The sequence below is a fragment of the Nyctereutes procyonoides genome, unplaced genomic scaffold (assembly GCF_905146905.1).
Source record: "Nyctereutes procyonoides isolate TBG_1078 unplaced genomic scaffold, NYPRO_anot_genome, whole genome shotgun sequence".
In the NCBI taxonomy this organism is placed as follows: Eukaryota; Metazoa; Chordata; class Mammalia; order Carnivora; family Canidae; genus Nyctereutes; species Nyctereutes procyonoides.
In genome coordinates this window covers 4,544,801-4,569,459 of record NW_026575141.1, presented here as the reverse complement: position 1 = coordinate 4,569,459, position 24,659 = coordinate 4,544,801, and the positions used below count along the sequence as shown (strand labels likewise).

General features: G+C 39.2%; 1 protein-coding gene across 5 annotated transcripts in view; it reads right to left on the bottom strand.

Annotated features, from left to right (window-relative positions):
• UBE2H (ubiquitin conjugating enzyme E2 H) overlaps positions 1 to 24,659 on the bottom strand; it is a 107,509-nt gene that overhangs the window by 6,875 nt on the left and 75,975 nt on the right. For 4 of the 5 annotated variants that reach the window (XM_055307424.1, XM_055307425.1, XM_055307428.1 and 1 more), the window contains 3 exons: positions 19,254 to 19,293; positions 17,873 to 17,925; positions 381 to 509 (listed from right to left, as the gene is read on the bottom strand). In XM_055307424.1, coding sequence (XP_055163399.1) covers positions 381 to 509; positions 17,873 to 17,925; positions 19,254 to 19,293 — 222 coding nt within the window. The remainder of the gene's footprint in view (positions 1 to 380; positions 510 to 17,872; positions 17,926 to 19,253; positions 19,294 to 24,659) is intronic. The other variant, XM_055307426.1, reaches the window with a different exon arrangement.

The window sequence follows — 24,659 nt, the reverse complement described above, 5'->3', positions numbered from 1 at the left end:
TGTAAACAAATGTGAGATTATGCCCTTCAATTAAGATTTCACTCTTTTGAGTCCAATTTTCTAATTTTACAGGACAAGAGGAAACAAATAGAGGCTAAGATTCTTTTGTACAGAGGTCCATGGGGATTTCCGGCAGGGTTACATGTACCACCACCCAACAGGTGCCTCCCATTTTCTCGTCTTTCCTTTTGCTCTTTCTCGCTCCTTCTCCTCTTCCTTGCTGGGACCTTCAGGGGCCAGTGAGCTCCGCTCCAGCCCACAGACAGTGGTCTCTTTAAAGGCCTGAGAAAAATTATTAGTAACTAAGAAGGGCTTTTAATGATGAAAGCCCAGTACATGTAAGTTTTTCTGTCTCCAGGTTAAACTATTTGCCTTCTTACCTTTAATTTTCTGCTTGTATTCTTCTGGTCGGTGGAGATACATGGCTGCAGCATCACCATTGAGAGGATCTATGGGGTTGGGATAGGCCAACAACTGGGGCAGGAAGGACTCAAATATATTGGTAAGATCTGAAAAACAAACAGAAATATGTCATGCATGGAAAAAAACAAGTCACCTAAAATTCACTTGAGTTCAGCAGTCAAAAGTGCTTATCTTCTGAAATAATCAACCACATGAAAGTGTTCCATAAAAGTGTGCTCCATTACATGTGATCTCTATAACATATTCCTTTTGATACCAATTTTAAAATTTAATATTTAATTTTAATTTAAAGAACCAAATAAAGGTATACCTGATACTCACTTTCAAAGGCAATCATCCCAATTTGAATTCACTCCATGTTTTAAACCAAGAATTCAGAAATAGTACATACATCATTTAATTAAAATGTGTACCCCAAAACTCTACCACTCTATATCCTTACAAAATGGGTAGTCTCTTAATATTGCCTCTTTCTACAAATTTGAAAATCCCCACTCTGAAAAGTATTCAAGCGCCAGATCTCAGAAGAACACAATTTTATAGGCCTGATGTTTAATTCAATTCTCATCACCTTCAATGGAGGTAAATAGAACCGGTTTTTAAATTCTTCTGGCTAATGAAAGTAGGAACCTACATAGGCCACTTAAAATCATAGATAATAAGACAGAGAAGTACCAATTTATTGAATTTATTGACAATCATTTTAATAAACATTTGCTAACTCCCTTCTTGCGAGATGCAGCACAAGGTGCTGGGTATACACGGATAACATTTATACACACAGCAGAGTCAACAAGAACTCTGCAGTCATATAGTGTTTTATAAAGGAAATAGGCCTTGCAAACCTGTAAAATAAACTACATGTTCCCATCACTTCAGAGATGCTATAACTTCCATTCTATTTGCTGCTCAGCAAACGGTAAACTGTGGAATCTTAGTGCTTCCAGCTCTCTGCCCTACTCTGGTTACTCTATCATGTTTTATTAAAAAATTTCTGTTTCTGGAAGGAATGCTAGAGTATAGCAGCATAAAACTATTCTTTTATTTATTCTGCTCTCTTAACATATTTTTTCCCCTTTAGAGTGAGCACTTTAATGCAGTATTATAAATGAATGTTTGGTCAAGCCACATCAATTTAGCTTAGTGATTCTTAGCCAGGGGTGATTTTGCTCCCCAGCAGACATCCTATAATGTCTGGAAACATTTTTAGTTGTCACACCTGGATGGGGAAGGGGGACAGGTGGTGTACCAGCCGTTGTGGACAGAGGCAGTGATGCTGCTAAACATCCTACAATGCACAGGAGAGCCCTTTACAACACCTAATTACTTGGACCAAAATTCAATAGTGCTGAAGCTGAGAAATCCTGGTCTAGAGAAAAGGGACTGACTGACTCTTTCATAAATGGCCAGAGTAAATTAGACTTTGTGGGCGACATCTGGACTCTATTGCATGTATTCAACATTTAGCTCTACCACTGTAGCACAAAAGCACCCACAAATGGATATGGATGTGTTTCAATAAAACTTTATATACAAAACCAGGCAGCCAATGTTTGTATCTTCTGCTTTAGAAAACCCTACAAAGGGATCCCTGGGTGGCGCAGCGGTTTGGTGCCTGCCTTTGGCCCGGGGCGCGATCCTGGAGACCCGGGATCGAATCCCACATCGGGCTCCCGGTGCATGGAGCCTGCTTCTCCCTCTGCCTGTGTCTCTGCCTCTCTCTCTGTGACTATCATAAATAAATAAAAAATTAAAAAAAAAAAAAAGAAAACCCTACAAATATAATAGAAAGAGCAGCAGGCTCCTACGCAGGGAGCCCGATGTGGGACTCGATCCCTGGACTCCAGGATCACGCCCTGGGCTGAAAGCTCAACCACTAAGCCACTCAGGCTTCCCCAATTTATATTTAAATAAGCTCAGGTCTAGACAGTAATGTCACGGAGAGTCCCAGGATGTCTAGCATAGTCCCATTCTCATGCACCAGGTACTGACAGAGCTTGTTTACCTTGAACCCAGGGAAAAGAGACTTGGTATTATTGCACAGACTGGAGCTATTTCTCCTTCATAAAGCTAACTTCCCAAAGAACCACGATTCCCATACACCAGAAAATAAATGCAGAGATTCCTAATCAAAAAAGCAAAACAAAAATAACCTTCCAAGATAACTCAATCACACTGCTATTTTACTTACAATTATTTTTTTAAAAAGGAAGCAACATGTTCAACAAATCAGTAATTATTCATGGTATAAAACCACTGAAAACTATTCAAAGACTAGAGAATAAAATATACTTATTTTCCTTTTTTTTTAAATTTATTTATTCATAGAGACGCAGCTAGAAAGAGAGGCAGACACACAGGTAGAGGGAGAAGCAGGCACCATGCAGGGAGCCCAACGTGGGACTCGATCCCGGGTCTCCAGGATCACGCCCTAGGCTGCAGGCAGCGCTAACCACTGCGCCACTGGGGCTGCCCTATACTTATTTTCCTAATGTCAGAGGATAAAGTCCATAAAATGGTATGCTCTAGGGAAGCGCAGGTAGCTTAGCAGTTTAGTGCCACCTTCAGCCCAGGGCATGATCCTGGAGACCCCGGATCGTGTCCTACATCAGGCTCCCTGCATGGAGCCTGCTTCTCCCTCTGCCTGTGTCTCTGCCTCTCTCTCTCTCATGAGTAAATAAATAAAAAATCTTAAAAAAAAGGTATGCTCTATAGAATTATAACTATGTACAGTACGTGTGCATAAGAACATCTAAAACGTTATCTCAAGGTAATAGGCTTACAACTTCTATTCTTTATACATCAAGTGACATTTTGCCTTTTTTATCTTTAAAAATAGCATTTTCCTATGAATGTCCTTTCTACTTCTGTACATGTTTGAAATTTTAAATAAAACAGAAGTCTAAAAAATTAAGGTAAATAAACTCAAAAGAAAAAAAAAACAAGAGGAGAAGGTGGGCAGGTTTTACAAACACCATGAGTTGGGAGCAGAGAAGAGTTAACACTAATAATCAATCGTAACAGGAATGGTAGCAGGGACAGTCTGCACTTACAAAGCCCTCACTACAAGCCTTGTAAGTACTTTACATGCACTCTTAGGGTCACTATAGCCAATGAGCGAGGTACCATTACTATCTCCATATTGCACCTGGGAAAATTGAGGCACAGGGGTGGGGGTGGGTAGGTAACTTGCCCAAAGGAACTCGGTTTCAATCCTGGGCTTATCCACCACGCTGCCTCTGTCAACAGATGAAATGAGCATTGCCTAAACCTTCATGAAGAAACAAACTACCCACATCTTGGCATTAAAATTGCATATCCTCAGAAATGGCCACCTCCCTACCACAAAGTTTTCCTTTCTTACAAGTTCAAGGCCAGAAGAGTGATCTTTAAGCAGAGAATGTTAAGGCATTTCTGTGGCTGAAATGTTTGATACTTTACAGAGGCCATGTGCTTGTTTCCAAGTAGCTAAACCACAGAAAAGTAGCCCATGGCTGTTTGCAGATACCTGCAGGTGGGGACCTGGGAGTTCTTCTGTCACACTGGCATTACAGGCGCTACTCAAAAAGATTAGCAGCTGAAGTTATCAAACAACATCAAAAACCTTTAAAATACACACACACACAGCCTCCCCCCCCCCCCGAAGTATAGGTTTTATTCTCTTTTAAGTAATGTTAAGGAGTGCTTTAGGACTTGAGAATATGGCAGACAACATGTTTCATGACTAGGTGCTTCCTGTGTTCCAAGACGGAATTTTTATACCCTTTCCCCACTATTTTTAAGTTTTTCAAGCTACCGATAAGTGTCTTTGCCTATATATTTGTTCTCAATAAGTAAAAGAATCCTCAATTATTTGTTCTACCTTCCTATGTCTCTCGTCTTCCTGCATTAACACACTTCTGGTCCATTTTACAGATGTGCTGTGTCACGCCTGTAAAACAGAAAAGCAGAAAAAGGAAAGTACCACAGCCCAGTTGTGGGCAGAAGAGGACAGCATTTGAGGACCAGGAAGTTGTGGTTATGGTCATTTTAATTTTATTTTTTATTTTTAGATTTTATTTAATTATTTGAAAGAGAGATAGCATGAACAGGGGAATGGGCAGAGGGAGAGGGAGAAGCAGACACCACACTGAGTTGCAGCCAGATGCGGGGCTCATTCCCAGGCCCTGAGATCAAACCCTGAGCCAAAGCCAGACATTTAACTGCCTGAACCACCCAGGCGCCCTTGCTATGGCTGTTTTAAAGCAGTTAACACAGCCCTGAAAGTGGCTAACAAAGTGATTCCTACTGAGAGGGTCTTCCCCAAGGAAACAGCTCTCAAAAGTTGCAGATAAAAATCTGTCAAGATAAATGTTGACAGAAGAAATCTAAACTGTAAACCGAAAGTGAACTAAAGATAGTCACCTTTGGAAAAATCCATCATAAAATGAGTATTTTCCCCCTAGAATTGTTTATAATAGTAATAAAACATCAATATCTCTCAGTTCAAAAGTCTCTTAAAAAATATTAATCTTCCACTTTTTGAAATGGAGAGAACCAGACACACAGAGCAACCCAATCTCGAGAGTATAGTCAGCTGGTTTCCATTACTGGCTGCCTTAATTTTTTAAGGAAGTCCAAAGACCCCTGAGAAGTATAGTTTATGATGAGCAAACAGCTCTTACTTTTGCTTTGGACTAAATCAGCACTTACAAAAATGCAGTCCATTAAGACAGCTTCTTCAGCCTGATCTTACAGTATTAATATTAACAATATTACAACACTCATTCCTCAGTTTAGGTGCTTCAACTAATAATTTATATTCATATTTCATTTTTTAAAACACTCAAATCATACTGATCTTTCATCAAAAGCAGCACCATTCACCCCCTTCAGTCCAGAGCAATGGTTCCTGGTGAGTCTGGATCCTTGCTGTTTGTCCATCAGAATTACCTGTGGCATTTTTTCAAAACATGCATGCTGAGGCCTCATTACCTACCCCATGGATTCTGACTTAGACAAGCTGGCATCGTTGTGTGTGTGTGTGTGTGTGTGTGTGTGTGTGTGTGTGTGTGTGTGTGTAGAATTGCACAGCCAGGAAACACTACCTACCCTATACACCCCTAGCCCCAGAAAACAAAGAGGGCAGTTTGCTTGCAGGTTCTCTGAAAATGTTCAGGACTCTCAATTAAGCTGCTCAGGAGGCTCTAAGTGAAGCCAACTCCCTGACCCTTTCAGTACTCCTTCCTGCACGATGCTATCATTGTCACTTCCTCTGGGTGGAGGTATTCCAAACTGAAGGTAGGAGAAAGTGAATCCATTTTTGAGGGCAGTAAAGGGCTGCTTCAGAGCATAAAGGGCAGCAAGAGATACCACTAACACATGGTGGACATAGGGTAGAGCAAATTCCATTAGACTGAACTGTTTCTAGCAAAAGTTGTAAATAACAGATGGGAAACCTAGAAGACCACAAATCTAATCTCAGGCCTTCCACTGACTTGCTCTCTTTGACCTTGGGCAGGTCTCTTCCTCTCTGCAACTTAATTTCTTCATCTACAAAAAGAGAAGTATAATACTGTAGTTCCTTACAAGGAAGAATTATACATTACTAAAAAGGACTATAAAACAGGCTTCATATGGCATCAAAGGACTAAAATTTTCATAAAAACATGCCACCTTCTTAGAAATTTCAGCTATCTGTATCCTTCAAAGAATACACATTAATTAAAATGAGTCACACTGAAAAAAAAATGCACCAATTCTTAAAGTAAAGCCACCCTACTTCAGGTGACTCACAAAAAGATGGGACATGGCTTTAAGGAGAAAACACAGGAGGAGATGAATCACAGATCATGTTTTATTCTTGGCTGTTTATAAACCAGTGACCAGAAGTTATTTCTTCTTCCTCTATTTCCTTTGAATGTTAAAGTGGAAATTTTGGTAAAGCATGCTGCTATCTTCAGGTTAAAGCCCTCCAGATGCCCAGAGCTTGACGTGGCCTACCCACCAGGAACCGTACACCAGGGACCTGTATCAGGCAGGCAGTCACCTGCCTTTAACTTTAACTTGCATAACATTCATCTGTTTTTCAGATTTAACACCTAAAATGCTGTAACTTGGAAACCACCGCCATCACACAGTACAGTCATGGCTACAGTCATGGCTAGGTGCCGAGTCGTCAAAGCCATCCCCTCCTCCCACATCTCTTCAAAGGCCATCTATCCTACTCCTTCAAGATGCCCAATGCCGGGATCCCTGGGTGGCGCAGCAGTTTGGCGCCTGCCTTTGGCCCAGGGCGCGATCCTGGAGACCCGGGATCGAATCCCACGTCGGGCTCCCGGTGCTTGGAGCCTGCTTCTCCCTCTGCCTGTGTCTCTGCCTCTCTCTCTCTGTGTGACTATCATAAATTAAAAAAAAAAAAAAAAAAAATTAAAAAAAAAAAAAAAAAAGATGCCCAATGCCCTGGGTTCCTTCCATTTAAAAGCAAACAACATACAGAAAAACTTGCTCAGAAAGACATCATTCACTTGCACAGTGTGTGAACTCTGTGGTGTTTATAATTTAAGAAGTAGCTTCATATACTCTTACTCTGGGAAGCTCATCATTTTACAATTTTAAAAAAATAAGTCTATGCTGTTAACTACCCAATCTTTCTAATCAGTCCTTTATATTTCTGGTCTTACCAATTAGACATGCCTAAAATTATTTCCTTGAAAACCTAATCTTTTCTCCTACTACCTAGGTAGACTCCAACACACTTGTCCCTAGGCTCTAGAAGGACTTTGATTAGGCTTTCTCCTTTATTCCATGTATTCATTTGGTTTTCCAGACTCACTAATTGTCCTAACAAAAAATGCCTCTAGTTCCTCTTCTGTTTTCCCTCGCATGTAACTACACCAAGCCCAATGTACCATTCCACTTTGGATCAGGGCAACCACCTCCTTGATGGCGCTTTGGGATTCAAACTCTGTAATCAGAGAAATTTCCTTAAAACAATCACTCAGGTAATTTCCCTTCAAAAGCAAGTTCCTCTTGTTTTCCTTCAAAACTCTTCATATTCTAGAAGCATGCTATCCAAACAAACTTAGAGTTCATTGGCCCCTCTTCTCTGATGGAGGACCCCTGACTTCTCGAGTTTCACTGTACCACCCACAACTTCTTAAGGTATTTATTTGTTCCATAATTCAACAAGGAGCAAGGCTGAGAACAAGAAAATAAAAGTCCTACTCATAATTAGAGAGGTTAAAAAGATGGAGAAAAATCACAAATTGTTGGTTCTAGTGGTCTAGAACTAATGATTTTCTAGAACTCACACAGATCTCCTGTGTCTGTGGACTTCTGGCTATGATAGTTGAAGCTAATGGCTAAACAGTTGAGATCACTTGAGAATTTCAACTGTGTTATTCATATCTTTATTAGAGAAAAATCAGCAGCTGCCCTTTCAAAACCCCCTAATTCACTTTTGCTCATCTTATAAGCAATTGTAATTAATCAATCATGAAATGCTAATAGGCAAGTCATAAATCTATGATATATATTCATAATAAAATCAACCATAAAATTCCATTTCATTCTTTTTTTTGGAAAGCTTTTCAAACTGTTTTTTTTTCCTTGGAGGGGGAAGAGGTATCTACTAGATGCATAAAAAATACATACAAATGTATATTAGTTAAATTTTTAACTAATTTAATGTAGTTAAATTTTTTTAAGATTACAACAGGGCAAATAAAATTTCCAGATTTCCTTCTGTTATTTAATAATTTTGGTTAACTAACAGATGTTTACTTTTCCACTCTTTAACTAGGTCCTAAGAAGTTTGAATATTAATAATGGATTTTTAAAATTTCTCCTGTTTACAGTCTGTGAATATGAAAGGAAGTGAAATTCTACCCTCACAAATGAGGAATCGTCAAAAACCTATATAGTTCTTCAACCCAAAGAACTGCATTCATATGATCAAGCAGTTGTTCTGTGTGAAGGACTCAGCAAGCAGGGGCCCTAGAGGCTGACAGATATCTTGAGGAAAACTTCAAAAAAGCTGGTCAGAAGGAATGCCCTTAGATGGGTAGGTGGACTTGCAAGAAGAAATGGCTTTGAAATTAAAAAATAACATTCTCTAAAATAACTAACTTGAACCCAACTTCAATGAGGAAAGCCTAATCCTATAGCTGCTTTGAGGGCACACACGTGGTGAGAAGGAGACCACTACAAAGACCTCCTGTGGTACTATGGCACAGAACCAGCTGGCCAACAGGGCTTGCCACGCCATATTTAGTTTACTGATGGCTGACATGCTGCTAATGGAATAGTATATCAAGCCACCAATCTGCTGGATGATAAATTCAAGACTGTATCCAATTACTTAACTGAGAGGGCCTTCTGTGTTTCTGTGTGGATAAAATATATTAAAAAAATATGAATTCATCAGATTTATAAATGTTCTCAAGGTTAGTCCATGCAGATCTTTTATTTTTTTAAGTAGGCTCCATGCCCAGTGTGGAGCCCAATATGGGGCTTGAATTCACAACCCTGAGATCAAGACTTGAGCTGAGATCAAGAGTTGAATTCTTAATCAACTAGGCCACCCAGGTGCTCCCCACGGGGATCTTTTAAAGACAGAATAAGGTCTTACGAAGAGGGTCATGCAAGCAAAAAACAAAACAAAACAAAACAAAACAAAACAAAACAAAAAAACACACCTCCCTCTTCACATCTTCCAAGAAAAAAAAGTCCAATTAGGAATTAGTAAGAGGGATCCCTGGGTGGCGGGTGGCGCAGCGGTTTGGCGCTTGCCTTTGGCCCAGGGCGCAATCCTGGAGACCCGGGATCGAATCCCATATCGGGCTCCCGGTGCATGGAGCCTGCTTCTCCCTCTGCCTGTGTCTCTGCCTCTCTCTCTCTCTCACTGTGTGACTATCATAAATAAATAAAAATTTAAAAAAAAGAATTAGTAAGAATTAGTAAATATTTGGGGGTGCCTGGGTGGTGGCTTAGTCAGTTAAGCATCTGCCTGTGGCTCAGGTCATGATCCTGGGGTCCCAGAATCAAGCCCTGTGTCAGGCTCCCTGCTGAGCAGACTCCCCTCATCCCACTCATGCTCTCTAAAATAAAATCTTAAAAAAAAAAAAGAATTAGTAAACACTCAGAATTTTTGCAATATGATTGATATACTTAATCTCATGAGGGGTAGCATTACAATTTTTAAATATTCCAAGGTAAACACAGGTATTTTTTGCTCTATGTTTGACATAGCAATGTCAAAGACATAGGGCCCTAAAGCCTGGAAGACTACCAGACATTCTGCTAAGTGCCAGATCACCAGGCCATCAACCAGAGGTGTGTTAAAAAACACAGAATGTTTTAAAGTACTCCACCAGACTTAGAAAATCATCTTCTGGGGCAGCCCGTGTGGCTTAGCGGTTTAGTGCCCGCCTTCAGCCCAGGGCCTAATCCTGGAGACCCGGGATCGAGTCCCACATCGGGCTCCTTGCATGGAGCCTGCTTCTCTCTCTGCCTGTGCCTCTGCTTCTCTATGTCCCTCATGAGTAAATAAATAAAATCTTAAAAAAAAAAAAAAGAAAAAGAAAATCATCTTCCATCCATTGCAGCTCCCTCCCCTGAAGTACTTAACTTATAGAGGTCTGCAGAGCAAAATGAATGCTATTACAGAGATGAGAATGAAGAAAACAGGCTCCTATTCCCCAAAGCCATTTCCCTTGTTGCCTTGTTGATCTCACACACCCTTGCCTCACTCAGGTGCTCTTAAGAGGCCGTTCATCCTAATTCAGACATGGTATGACCTTGCTTACCCTTACAAGACTGCCAGCTAAAACATAGTAATGGGATTTGTTATTAACTTTCCAGAAATAAGGGCAGTTAATGTACAATTAGCTAGCTAGTACTCTTACAGTCATACTAAAACTCATTATTAAAGTTTTTAATTACTAGACAATAATTCTGTTTGTCTTTAAGGTCAGGAAAAAAGATACTTTGTGCAATTACAAGGTAAGTGGTCACACACGGGAAAGAATTTTACCTATATAGGGTGATCACAAGCAAATGGAAAGAAAACAAATCTACATCTTCACAACTGAGCCCTGAAACTGCAGCCCCAAAGAAGGTAGAATACAGCTGTGGCTATCTTTGGAGGCCACAGCCCGGCTCAGATCCCACCATCCACAAAACCTGGACCACTCCATGATCCTAACGCTGACTCTCAGCGAACATGAATGTGGTTTTTAATAAGTTTGTTAAGTTGTTTAACCTAAGATGATCCTGTTTTTTTGTGTATAGCTAATTAAACTCTTGGGCCACATACCAACACCACATTTGAGTAACTCCAAGCAGCCTGCAGAAGAGGTAGGCCATGGAGCTAGCTAAGTACTGTGCAAGCTGTCAAATCCCAAACTCAACATGTTATATTTTCTATAGCTGACATTTCCCCCATGGTACTAAAGAGAAATTGCTCCACTTGGCCTCTGTCTAGAAGACTCGTAATGACATCCAGCTATTCCAAAGGCATGATGATGTTTTAGGATTCCAACATGCACAGATCAATACCGAGTTCTCAAGCCTGTTCTCAGACAGTAGTTGTTGGCCAATCACCCATGCAGACAGATAGATATATCTCTTGTCTGTGTAACTACACTAAAAAGGGCTAGACACATAGTTAGCAAACACTAGTGGAGCATAAAGCATTATTTTAAGACACAGTTACCTTTGGCCAGAATTTTGTTTGGTAAGATTCACAGGCTACCTGACTGAAAAGGGGATGGAGTAAATATTTCCAACATGAGAAAGCTTAAATTCATGAGGCCCACAGTATAGCATATTAAATAAATTTATGGTCTAAAATTCTCTAAATGCCTAGTAAAAGAAACTTTTGTTTCTCTTGTCTAATTTTAATCTCAAAGTCCCTGAAGCATTCCTTTAGTTGTAGTCAACTTCATTTGTCTGTGATTGACTCCCCAGATGACTCTAGGGGAAGTAATTTCCCAAATGTTGATTTTTCTCACCAGCAAAATAAGAGGAGTATCCAGTCCATTGGCTAGCAACCCTAAAGGTGAGAAAGAATAAAACTGTAAACTGCCCAATTTTATAAGAAAAGTGTTTTCGACCTTACTTGTCCACAACTTAATCCACAAAATAAGTAATCTACCAAGTCAGTCAAAAAATGAGTAAACTTGGGATCCCTGGGTGGTGCAGCGGTTTAGCGCCTGCCTTTGGCCCAGGGCGCGATCCTGGAGACCCGGGATCGAATCCCACGTCGGGCTCCTGGCATGGATCTCCCTCTGCCTGTGTCTCTGCCTCTCTCTCTGTGTCTCTCATGAATAAATAAATAGAATCTTTAAAAAAAAAAAATGAGTAAACTTAAATTGGAGAGAAACACGATTTACATGGTGCTGGGAAAATTGGACATCCACATGCAGAAGAATGAAACTAGACCACTCTCTTTCACCATACACAAAGATAAACTCAAAATGGATGAAAGATCTAAATCTGAGATAAGATTCCATCAAAATCCTAGAGGAGAACACAGGCAACACTCTTTTTTACTCGGCCACAGTAGCTTCTTGCAAGATACATCCACGAAGGCAAAAGAAACAAAAGCAAAAATGAACTATTAGGGGATCCCTGGGTGGCGCAGCGGTTTAGCGCCTGCCTTTGGCCCAGGGCGCGATCCTGGAGACCCGGGATCGAATCCCACGTCGGGCTCCCGGTGCATGGAGCCTGCTTCTCCCTCTGCCTGTGTCTCTGCCTCTCTCTCTCTCTCTCTCTCTCTCTCTCTGTGACTATCATAAATAAATAAAAATTTTTAAAAAAATGAACTATTAGGACTTCATCAAGATAAGAAGCTTTTGCACAGCAAAGGATACAGTCAACAAAACTAAAAGACAACCTACAGAATGGGAGAAGATATTTGCAAATGATGTATCAGATAAAGGGCTAGTTTCCAAGATCTATACAGAACTTATTAAACTCAACAGCAAAGAAACAAACAATCCAATCATGAAATGGGCAAAAGACATGAACAGAAATCTCACAGAGGAAGACATAGACATGGCCAACAAGCACATGAGAAAATGCTCTGCATCACTTGCCATCAGGGAAATACAAATCAAAACCACAATGAGATACCACCTCATACCAGTGAGAATGGGGGAAAATTAACAAGGCAGGAAACCACAAATGTTGGAGAGGATGCGGAGAAAAGGGAACCCTCTTGCACTGTTGGTGGGAATGTGAACTGGTGCAGCCACTCTGGAAAACTGTGTGGAGGTTCCTCAAAGAGTTAAAAATAGACCTGCCCTACGACCCAGCAATTGCACTGCTGGGGATTTACCCCAAAGATATGATGCAATGAAACGCCCGGACACCAGCACCCCGATGTTTCTAGCAGCAATGTCCACAATAGCCAAACTGTGGAAGGAGCCTCGGTGTCCATCGGAAGATGAATGGATAAAGATGTGGTCTATGTATACAATGGAATATTACTCAGCCATTAGAAATGACAAATACCCACCATTTGCTTCGACGTGGATGGAACTGGAGGGTATTATGCTGAGTGAAATAAGTCCATCGGAGAAGGACAAACATTATATGGTCTCATTCATTTGGGGAATATAAATAATAGTGAAAGGGAATAGAGGGGAAGGGAGAAGAAATGGGTAGGAAATATCAGAAAGGGAGACAGAACATGGAAGACTCCTAACTCTGGGAAACGAACTAGGGGCGGTGGAAGGGGGTGACTGGGTGGCGGGCACTGAGGTGGGCACTTGACAGGATGAGCACTGGGTGTTATTCTGTATGTTGGCAAACTGAACACCATTAAAAAATAAATTTATTATTAAAAAAAAAAGAAAGAAACACAATTTACAGGGGACAGATGCATGGAAGGGTGCAATACTGTATTGCAGTGGAAGTACCAGAGCCTCCAAGGGTGTAGGCAGAAAAGCCAACAATGGGTAAAATATATATTTGGAAGTAAAAAGGAAAACTGGAGTATAGTAAGGAAGCTTAAAAAGCTACCTGTGGCTTAATGAACTTTCCTTCCATCACTCTTTAAAATTACAGTTGTTTCTGAAACTAAAATCCAGATCCCCTTGGCTGAATTTTAAGTTTTCCAGAGCTTTTATCATTGCTGTCTGGAAGAGCAGGAAGGGATGCTAAAAAAAGAAAGAAGAGGAAAGAAAGAAAACAGAAAGAAAGAAAACAAAGAAAAAGATGCTATCATACAGGAAATGAAAATGAATCAATTTTGTGATGGCATCTGCTACTTTCCTTTAAATGTCACAAGAGTAACAATAGTAGCTTTATACTCAATAATTTCATATGCTGACAAGCATCTTTACAAAATTAACCATATTACCCACTATAATTAGCTCTCTTGCAAGGTTAAATAATATAAAATTGAAAATTACTGGGTGATTACACTACAATCATACCAATTCTAAGTTTCTGAATGAACAAACTCATGGACACTATATGGACACTTGGCAAAGGACAACAAAATAAGCACAGAAGCAATGAGTGAGGGGACCTAGAGGACTAAATTTGTTACAAACATGAACACTGATTAATAGCAGGTTATGCTAAGTATAAATCTGAAGTTTTAACTGGCAATTGCTGTTATACTATAACTATGTATATCCAGTGCACAGTACATGCCTTGGGGCAAAGTTAATTGCAGGAAATTTCACAAGTAACTCCCTGCTCCTTACTATATTATATAGTAGAAGTGTTGAAACAAGTTTTGGTTGCCAGGCTAAGCCTTTTGGTTTTTAGCTGAGTATTTGTGTTAACATGCCAACTTTCTCCTGTTAGTTGTCTTATATTAAATTAGTTTTTTTTTTTTTTTTTTGTCCTTTGAACTAAGATTCTCTCAAGAATCACAGCAGGAAACTAAATGACTCCAAATTCACCAATTACAGACTAATCTTCAATGCCAAAAGCTTTAGCAGTTTGCAATAAAAATTCAGTTTCGACCTCAGGATCAGTTAAGCCTAAAAGAAACTTCAAGGTCATCTTGTACCAACCATCTCTATGTACTTTTATATAAATTGTAATTACCTGTTCTAAAACTTTCCATGAAAAAAAAGTTGAATTTTCTTGAGTAGTAGTTTGGGTTTGAACAAAATGTCAGCACAATTCTTCCTTGTTGAGTATATCTTAAGTAGGCTCCACACCGAGTGTGGAGTCCAATATGAGGCTTGAACTCATGACCCTGAAATTAAGAGTCAGCTGCTTGGGGGATCCCTGGGTGGCGCAGCAGTTTAGCGCCTGCCTTTGGCCCAGGGCGCGATCCTGGAGACCCGGGATCGAATCCCACGTCGGGCTCCCAGTGCATGGAGGCTGCTTCTCCCTCTGCCTGTGTCTCTGTCTCTCTCTCTCTCTCTGTGACTATCATAAATAAATATTTAAAAAAAAAAAAAAAGAGTCAGCTGCTTAACCAATTGAGCACCCAGGTGCCCTATGAGTATTTTTTGACTACATTCTAATAATACTTGGGTTCTTGCACTTACCTACAATGTTAGTGTTGTCTATGTTTACGTATTATGGAACACTTAATGGTAATTCATGCACATGTAATAGGGAAATAAAAGTTCACTTTGACCAATGTAGTTTAATCCTTGTTACTTACTAAATGCTTTACAAAGCAATGCTCTACTAACATTCTATATATGGGATGAAATCTTAATTCATGTTGGGCTTCTGTTCTGAATCTCATAAACCCTGCTGGTAAGAAAGTAAAATGGTACAACCACTTTGGAAAACAGTTCCGCAAATGGTTGGCCAGAGAATTACCACGTCACCCAGCAATTCTACTCCTAGATAGACACCCAACAGAAATGAAAACACACGTCCACATAGAAACTTGTGCACAAACATTTATACAGGCATTATTCAAAATGGCCAAAAGGTAGAAACAACCCAACTGTCCATCATCTGAGAAGTGGATAAAAATGTGATAGCTATAAAATGGAATATTATCTGGCCATACAAGGTATGAAGTACTGATTCACACTGCAACATGATGAATCTTGAAAACATTATGGAACTGAAAAAAGCCAGTCACAAAAGACCACATATTATATATCCCATTATTAAAAATTCCAAAATAGGCAAATCTATAGAGACAAAAAAGTAGAATAGTCATTGCCTAGGGTTGGGGAGGAAGGTTAGGCGGATGAGGAGGTGAGAGCTAAAGGGTAAAATATTTTTTCTTTTTAAGGTGAAGAAAATCTCCTATGATGAAAATGTAGTAATTGTTGTATATAACTGAGTTTGCTTAAAAACTGTCAAATTACGTGCTTTAAATAGGTGAATTTCATGTATATGAATTATAATTCAATAAGCTGTTATTTTGGGATCCCTGGGTGGTGCAGCGGTTTGGCGCCTGCCTTTGGCCCAGGGCGCGATCCTGGAGACCCGGGATCGAATCCCATATCGGGCTCCCGGTGCATGGAGCCTGCTTCTCCCTCTGCCTGTGTCTCTGCCTGCCTCTCTCTCTCTCTCTCTCTCTCTCATAAATAAATAAATTTAAAAAAATAAGCTGTTATTTTAAAAAATCTGTTCTGTGAATGTAAAGTACTTGATAATCAGCAAATCTCTTCCACAAAGCTCTTCTGGTCAACAGTAAAAGAATTAGCTCAAGTCCAATTTACTTTACTGTAATTGGAACCAGCTCACAGTATTTTGTTATGTACATTTCTAAAATGTGAATGCAGTTTAAGAAAATACATCATTACATCAGCTATTCCAGGCAGTCTGCCATGAGACATTTTTACAAAAAAAAAAAAAAAAAAGAAAAAAATCTTAAAAGGAATCCATTTAACCAACCTCAGAATATATGTTCTTTCTTGTTGCCTCATCTCCTTATAAGCCATCATATTCCTAAAATTCTCATGCTTAACAATACTAGGCATGATTTAGTTATTAACTCAACAAATATCTGAACCCTTATTGTACACCACGCACTGCTTTAGGCACTTGTATACCTGTGTACACACACATACACACAAGTACCTGCTCTTGTGGAGCTTACAATCTAGTAAGATAAAGAATAAACAAATGTTGGTTTTAAAGATAGGTTTTTAAAAAACAGAGTGCTATGCTATGGAGGAATGTTGTTTTTGATGGAGTATTTAGGAAAGGAGGCTTCCCTGAGAGATGTTTGAGGTGAGAAAAGAAGGTACTCAGCCATACAAAGACCAAGGAAGATAACTCTAGGCAGAGGAAATAATTATTGAATGGCAGAATCAGGAGAAAAAAAAACCAAAACGAAAGAAGGATTAACCATATTTTGCCTGTGACAAGCTTCTGCTGTGAATCTCATGCACCGTCCTCATACAGGTATGTCTGGCAAAGCGGCTTGCCAAGTGTGGCTGCAATAAGATGTCTCACTGTTCAATAAGAAAGGTCACCTCTGGTTAAGTCCTGCTTAAAATGATCTTCTTGGACATCAGCGGTTTATTATGTGTACCTCCCATTCTTTCACTACACATGGGTACAAGGTGCTGTATAAGAAATGCTGGGACACAGAGAGCAATCAGATACGCACTTCAGTTACTCCTATGGCAGATATAATCTAGTGGCACAAAAAGGTAGGCATGAACAACACACATAGCTAAAAAATAAAAGTGGGACACAAAAAAGAGATAAAAAATGTAGGAGCGTGCAGAGATCGCCTGCAGCTAGAGCATCAGGGGAAGCCTCATGGGGTGAGGGCATGAGAACAAAAAGTCCTGAGAATTTGGACATGTTCGGGAATACAGATTGGTTTGCTGTATCCCTAATTAAGTATATTTCAAAATATTTTTAGCACCCCAACCAAGTTACAAGCTCAGGGAGAGAAGGCCTGATAGTCCTTACATCTCCCTGTGATACTTAGCATTGTATCATGCATGTGTTGATTCATCATAAGAGAGGAGATGTTGATTTATCATAAGAGAGGAGATGCTGATTTATCATAAGAGAGGAGATGTTGATTTCAGCACTGAGGCAAGGCTAGATTATTATTTGCTTCATAACGAGGCTTTGGGCTTCAAAACAGAGGACTTCCCAAACCTCTTAATACACCATTTCACATCACAGGGACATTCCTAGAAGTTTTTTCAAAATTCAAAGGTTATGACAGGTAAACAGACATAGTGTGCTTCTGAATATATACACATAAAATGTTTACATGTGTATTTGTATGTCTACATACATACATCACTATACCTTAAGTTCAGAATCTCACAAGATTATTTTAAACTTCTGCTGCTAAATCAAAGTTTATACTTGAGAGATAATATATTTTTTTACTGATCAAACTTTCCCATCCAGGCCCTCATAATCCCTTCCCATTCCCAACAAAACATCTTAAACCTGAGAAGAAAAGCCAAACAACATTTTTTAGGCAGTGTCTCAACATCTCTAAAAAAAAAAAATATATATATATATATATATATTCCATGGCCAAACTCACCATAGAGAGCTGTCCAAGTTTGATTAATTACATCTAGACACACAGTTCCTGACCTGAAACAGATGGAAAGAATGGCATTTTTTTAAAAATTAGAAAGCTAGTTGCATGTATCTGGCAACTAATTTTATTTATCAAGAAAAGTACTTTTAATAGATCAAAAACAAAAAAAAAGAAAAAGAATCCCAATTAGGGAAAGTATGAGGAGGAGCAGAATATATACAAAGTCTTAGTGTTTCCTGAGAGACTGAAAGGGAAACCAGTGACTCAACAATGGAGAAACCAGACAACACCTTCAGCAGGTGAGAATTCACACCGACAACCAGGAGGTAGACAAACCTATGCCTCCCCAGGACTGTGAGGACACAGTCACACTTTGTGGTTTTCCGGGCCTTAAGTGCATCCTCGGGATCTAATGAGGAGGAAACCCCAGACAGCCCCGAACTGAGGGACAGTCTCTAAAACAACTCATCTATTTTCTTTTAAAAATGTCAACTTTAAAAAAGCTGAGGAACTATTCCGGATTAAAGTAGTTTAAAGAAACATGACAAGTAAATGCAATACATGGTCCTGGGCTAGACCCTTCGCTGGGGTGGGGAGTGGGGGGGTTAAAAAAAAAGGTACATTGCTAGAATGTGGCCACAGATTAAAAAGTACTCTATTGATACTCAATTCCTGAACCTGACGACTATACCGTGGTTACAAACAAAACATTCTTGTTATTAAGATGACTGATACACAGAAGCATAAAAAGACAACGAGGCATGACGTGTGTGTACAAGCTATTCACACAGAGTTCAGAATATCTCATGTATATGTGTATGTAACAGTAAAATTTAGATGCTGTGACAAGGAAAAACTGCAGAACAAAAAATCATGTATTGCAAACAGCATCAGAAGTACATAATAGGAGGCATTCGTATCACATTTTAAAATATCACTATAAAATATTAGAAGGAAAGGGTAAGTAAGATTCATTAACTGAAATGAAACTACAGCCATTCATGTTTGCTTTACTCTCAAGAACTAAGAAACACTGTAAGGGCTGATAATAGTAAATCTGTATGCAGAAAACTGATCTCTGAATTGTGTCTACACAAAGAGAATGGAGATGTGGAATATTACAAATGCTAGCTAGTTATCAGAGGGAACGAAGGACCCACTCATGACAATGGAAAAACTAAGCAGCCCAACAGCAGAATTTGCACTAAGTGGTTTAGAATATCATAACCCTGGGACTCCATAGTTTAAGTGACCATAGAGTCTTGTTGATAAAATCTGAAAAGATAATAGATTTTTAAAAATTTAATAACTGAGAGAGAGATGAATGCTAGTAAGAGAGCAGTCACTGCTAAGATTTAAACATTTTTAAATAGTTACTTACGCTTCATCAATGTTGGGATGGAAAATTTTATTCATGAATCCTGTAAAAAGAGATGTTCATTAGCAGCAAAAAGTGTCCAGAGAACAATTCGTTTTCAAGTATTTCAGTACTAGAAACAATTTCAGTGTTGGAACAAGGAGATGATACCCATAACTCATTACTTTTAATCTTAGATGTTTGGTTACTGGTAAATTACATATTCTCCTGACAGCGTCAATTACTTAAAACTTCAGAGTTCTATTTAAAAAATGAGTAAACTGAGAGCAATGCAGCTTCTTATACAAAATAATCAGAGAAACTGTTTTCTGAGCTATGAAGGTACTTGCCAAGAAAATTTGTAGTACTAAATGCTGACTACCTTTATCAGAAAGTTAAGAAAGCTACTCTGACTTTCCTCCCAAAGGTTTTATTGTTCAGTCTCTAAATTTAGAGGTCTGCATTTGAACTTCTCCTTCTGAAGTTCAGTTACTGGTATCATACTGCTACACTGTATGCGGAACATGAATGAAGCTGTTGAAACACTAAAGGAGTGCCACTTCCAAACCACAAAGGATTTCATAAGAACAGTGACCAAAATATTTCCTTTAACTTTAGTCTACTCATTCCAGGAAACCCAGTTTTGATTAAAATTGGGGCAACCAAGAAATGAGGCAAGGAGTTAAAAAAAAAAATCTGTCAGATAGCTATATCTGTCAGGGATTCAAGTTTTTTGATTTATTCCTAGAAAAACAAGCCAAGACTTTAACATACACATTTTCTACGATTTTATTTTTAAATAATCTCCACACCAACATGGTACTCAAACTCACGACCCCTAAGATCAAGAGTCGCACGCTGTACTGACTGAGCCAGCCAGGCATCCCTAGACTTTTTTTTTTTTTTTTAAGATTTTATTTATTTACTCATGAGAGACACACACAGAGAGGCAGAGACATGGGCAGAGGGAGAAGCAGGCTCCACGCAGGGAGCCTGATGTGGGACTCAATCCTGGGACTGCAGGATCACACCTTGAGTCGAAAGCAGGCACTCAACTGCTGAGCCACCCAGGTATCCCTAGACTTTAATATATTGACATTTAAATTCCAAGAAGAAATTAATTTTTCTCTAATTAAAACCAGTGATTTAATCACTTTGTGTATATGCAAATGACAATGTGCTAAAAACAGAGGTCCACTGTCAAAGCTGTCATCATCCTTATCTCATTTCAAGACTTCCTTATTCCATTTCATACTTTAAATAAGTTGAAGTTCCCTATAAAAGTGACCATCATTATTGTCCTTCCCAATCTCACCCTCCCTCACCCCTACCTCATATTTCTCTTTCCTTTATTCAAAATGTATTTGGTCAACACCTATTTGTCAGGCATGAGCTTGTTCAGAGTACAAGTAAAGCAGTACACTATTCTCCAGGAGGTCACCGCAGCAGTGGGACAAGACACAAGGAAGTAAGTGCAATGTGCACAAAGAATGGACACAGCTGAGGGCATGAGAAGGGGAAGAGGAAGATATCAGGGAAGATGTAGAGAAGTGGCTTCGGAAGAAGATCCTCAAGGACAAGTTCCAACAAAGGTCATCTCAGGAAATCTAAGAAAGTTCTCTAGACTTAGGAAACAAGGATAAGACAAAATATCAGGTGTTCCAGTCTTTGTTTGCTCTAGTCACTCCAATACTATGTTTCTAATTTTGTTTTTTAACTTTTTTGTGTTGAAGTAGCTTCATGTTTTCTCAATTGCTCACGCAATGTTTAAATTACTAATGCATAAGAAATGCCTTGTGTCCAATTACTATTGCATATTAATTTTTCATTAAGGAAATAAGATGTTTCCAAGTCTAGATTTAAGAAGTATGTGTTTATTGAAGAGATTAAACTAAGCCAATACAAACGTTCATGTCTTAATGTTAGGAGGATAAAAATTCTGTATGACCCTAGGAAAACACTAATAAATGTATCTAAGAAGACCCACAAGGATATTTGTTCTAGCACTATTTATAAAAAAGCCAAGAACCAGATGCAATCCTATCCAAAGGGACTGGAGAAACTATAGTAGATCCATACTGTATATACTGGGAGTTTTACACAGCTAAGGCAATAAACTAGATTAAGTATCAATTTGGATAGACCCATAACTGAGGACAGGAAAAAAAAGGTTGCGGAATAATATATACAGCATGATATCCTATAGATAAATTAAAACAAAGCAATACTATCTGTATCTATGGTAACAAGTATAAAAAACTGTACTGGACCAACATATACCAAACTTAGAAAACTGTTTCAGTGAGGGTGCAGGGTCAAGGTCATGGTGTGAACGGGGAACAGAATAGGAATGGTGATTAAGATGAATCCATATGTAATACTATACTCCTTTTAAGAAGAGGTAATGTGCTTGTATATTATTTGCTCTTGGTTTTTTCTTTTTTTTTAAAGTGTGCATACAGTTAGGAAACTAGAAGCAAACATATACAACTGTTAATAGTGTGTAATTCTTCATGGAGGGAATACTTTCTTCATTATACTTTTCAAATTACATCACCACCCTGCTCCTCAATTCTGTACCAGAAGGTGGATCACAGCAATGTAAAAAAGCTAGAAGGAAACAACCAAGTGTCAATAGTAGTCAACTTTGAGAGACTCCCACATTATTTCTACTATTCCTCTTCTGACTTTCCAAAATTTCTACATTGTGTAATTTTAATAGTTGGGAAAAAAACCTTCCAAGCTAAAAAATTGTAAACAGTAAACATTCTAAAGTGACTTAATTATACATAGATTATCTAGTGCTGAATCATTTTAAGGAAAAGAGTCAGTCACTATTATCAACTATTTTTTTATGTCAAATCTTACATACCCTTGTTTAAATATTCTGAATTCATTACCAAAAAAAAATTAAAAATATTCAGGTTATATGGTATGTGGTCCTTAATATCTGTTACAAATAGGAATATACTGCTATCACAATTGCCAAGAAACTTTTTTTTTTAATTTTTATTTTACTAGCTCTTCTTCAAGGCTCTTCCTTTACATCTGACTTTCTGATCTATATAATGTTCCTTCTTTCTAAAGAACTTTTTTACTTATTTATTCATGAGAGACACAGAGAGAAAGATAGAGACACAGGCAGAGAGAGAAGCAGGCTCCATGCAGTGAGCCCGATGTGGGACTCGATCCCATGACTCCAGGATCACGCCCTGAGCCAAAGGCAGACGCTCAACCACTGAGCCACCCAGGTGCCCTGCCAAGAAACTTTCTGATGAGTGGGAAACATTATTAATGTTTAGCCACTAGATGGTTTAATTTAAGAGATTCATTCTATTATGTGAAAAGTATTTTGGCTTGAGACTACAATTAAGAACTTAAAATTCATTCTTGATGCTTAAAATCCTGCTTCTGATAGATTTCTCATGAGTAACACCTAGTGAAGCAACATCTATGGCAGAGGTCCCCAATGCTATGGGTTAAGAATCAACTAGAGAGTTCTTTAAAAACAGAAGTGCTTTGCTAGAAGGTGCCAAATATTATGGAGAAAAACACAGCAAAGAAGGGGACTCAAGATAGAAATGCTAAGGTGGGGGCTTCAGTTTTAAATGGGATGGTCAGGTGGCACCTGGGTGGCTCAGTTGGTTGAGCATCTGCCTTCGGCTCAGGTCATAATCCCAGGGCCTTGGGATGAAGCCCTGTGTCAGACTCTCTGCTCAGTGGGAGCCACCTTCTCTCCCTCCATCTGCCTGCCACTCCCCCTGCCTGTGCTCTTTCTCTCTGTCAAATAAATAAATAAAATCTTAAAAAAATAAAAAAATATGTGGGATGGTCAGGGAGGGCCTTATGGAGAAGGTGTCAATTCAAAGGAGATAAGAATCATTCAGTATCTAGGGGATGAGTATCTACAAAACATGAACGACCAAGTACAAAACGCATCAGGAGTTCACCTGATGTGTTTGAAGACCAGTGGAGAGACTTGTGAGACTGAAGTACAGTGAAGAAGGAAAAGCCTGGAAGTAAGGTCAGAGAGGTGACGAGCATTTGTGGGCCCTTTTGAGGATGTGGATTTTCATTGAGTGAGGTGGGAAGCCAGAGGCTTAGCTAGAACAGTGACACATAACCATCCCTCTCTGAGATTTTTGTTTTCAACAAAAGCCTGATCTCTCTCTCTCTTTTTTTTTTTTTTGATCTCTCTTTTTTTTTTAAAACATTTTATTTATTTATTCATGAGAGACACAGAGAGAAAGAGAGAGAGAGAGGCAGAAACATAGGCAGAGGGAGAAGCAGGCTCCATGCAGGGAGCCGGATGTGGGACCCGATCCCGGGACTCCCGGATCACGTCCTGAGCCAAAGGCAGACACTCAAACACTGAGGCTCACCCAGGTGCCCCAGTGCTGGGGACAGAACAGAGACCTCAAGCAAAATGGAGTGGGCTGTGTCTCCTACATCAAGAATGAAGCTTCAACAGTTTGATGTCACAGGAAACCTCAGAGGTTGAAGACTAGAAAACAGCCAGGGTCAAAAAAAGCTTTCAATGTTTATTACCAAAACGGTCTCTGAAAGATTAAGATGCCTCCCTCCTGGTACCATGCCTGGAGATTACATTTGGAATCAATGAAGTTTCCACAATGTTTTCAATTAAGTCAAAATTTTGGCTTGGTTGAATCCAAGAGTATGTAACAGAGAGGGCCAAAAAAAGGACTTAGTAATAAATGGGTTGGAGCCCAGTCCCCAGTGCCCCTGCTAAGTATGAAATATCATCTAAGATCTGAGATAGAGGGCAAAAATCAGGCTGGAAAGAGAAAAGTAACAAGGACTTGAGTTCTAGTCCCAACCCTACTATTATTTGCAGGCCTTGGGGCAAATCACTTCACTTCTATGGGCCTGTTTCTTTACCTGAAATAGTTGGACTGTATGATCTCCAAAATCTCCATTCTTATTCTGTTAATAAACTATCAGTTCTAAAAATCCAGGATTTAATAATAACAATGGCCAGAGCTCTGACAACAGAGGACTTTAGGTCCCTAAAGGAAATTAATTCTGCAAGGCAAAATTTTAGGTACAGAAATATTCAATACAAAACTAACAACATGCTAAAATACTAAGAAACACAAAACCCATGGCCTATTCCAAAGTAGGCAGAAACAGAGTTTATAACCTTGCCTTTGAGGAACAAGTTCAGCCAGACAGATTCTATCCAAAAAAACAATCCCCAGACTACAATGATCCCTTCCCATACCAGGCTTTTTCAACTGTTAGAAAAATACCCAAAGCAAATAAACAGAAAGGAGTATATCTCCTTTACATTTTACATTTGCTCTTGGACAAGCTGTGAGGAGCGTTTCTGGCAAAGCCAGTCAGTCACTTTCTGGATAACGATGGCAACAATGGCACTTCTGGACGAGGAGGGGAGGAGACGGAGAAAAG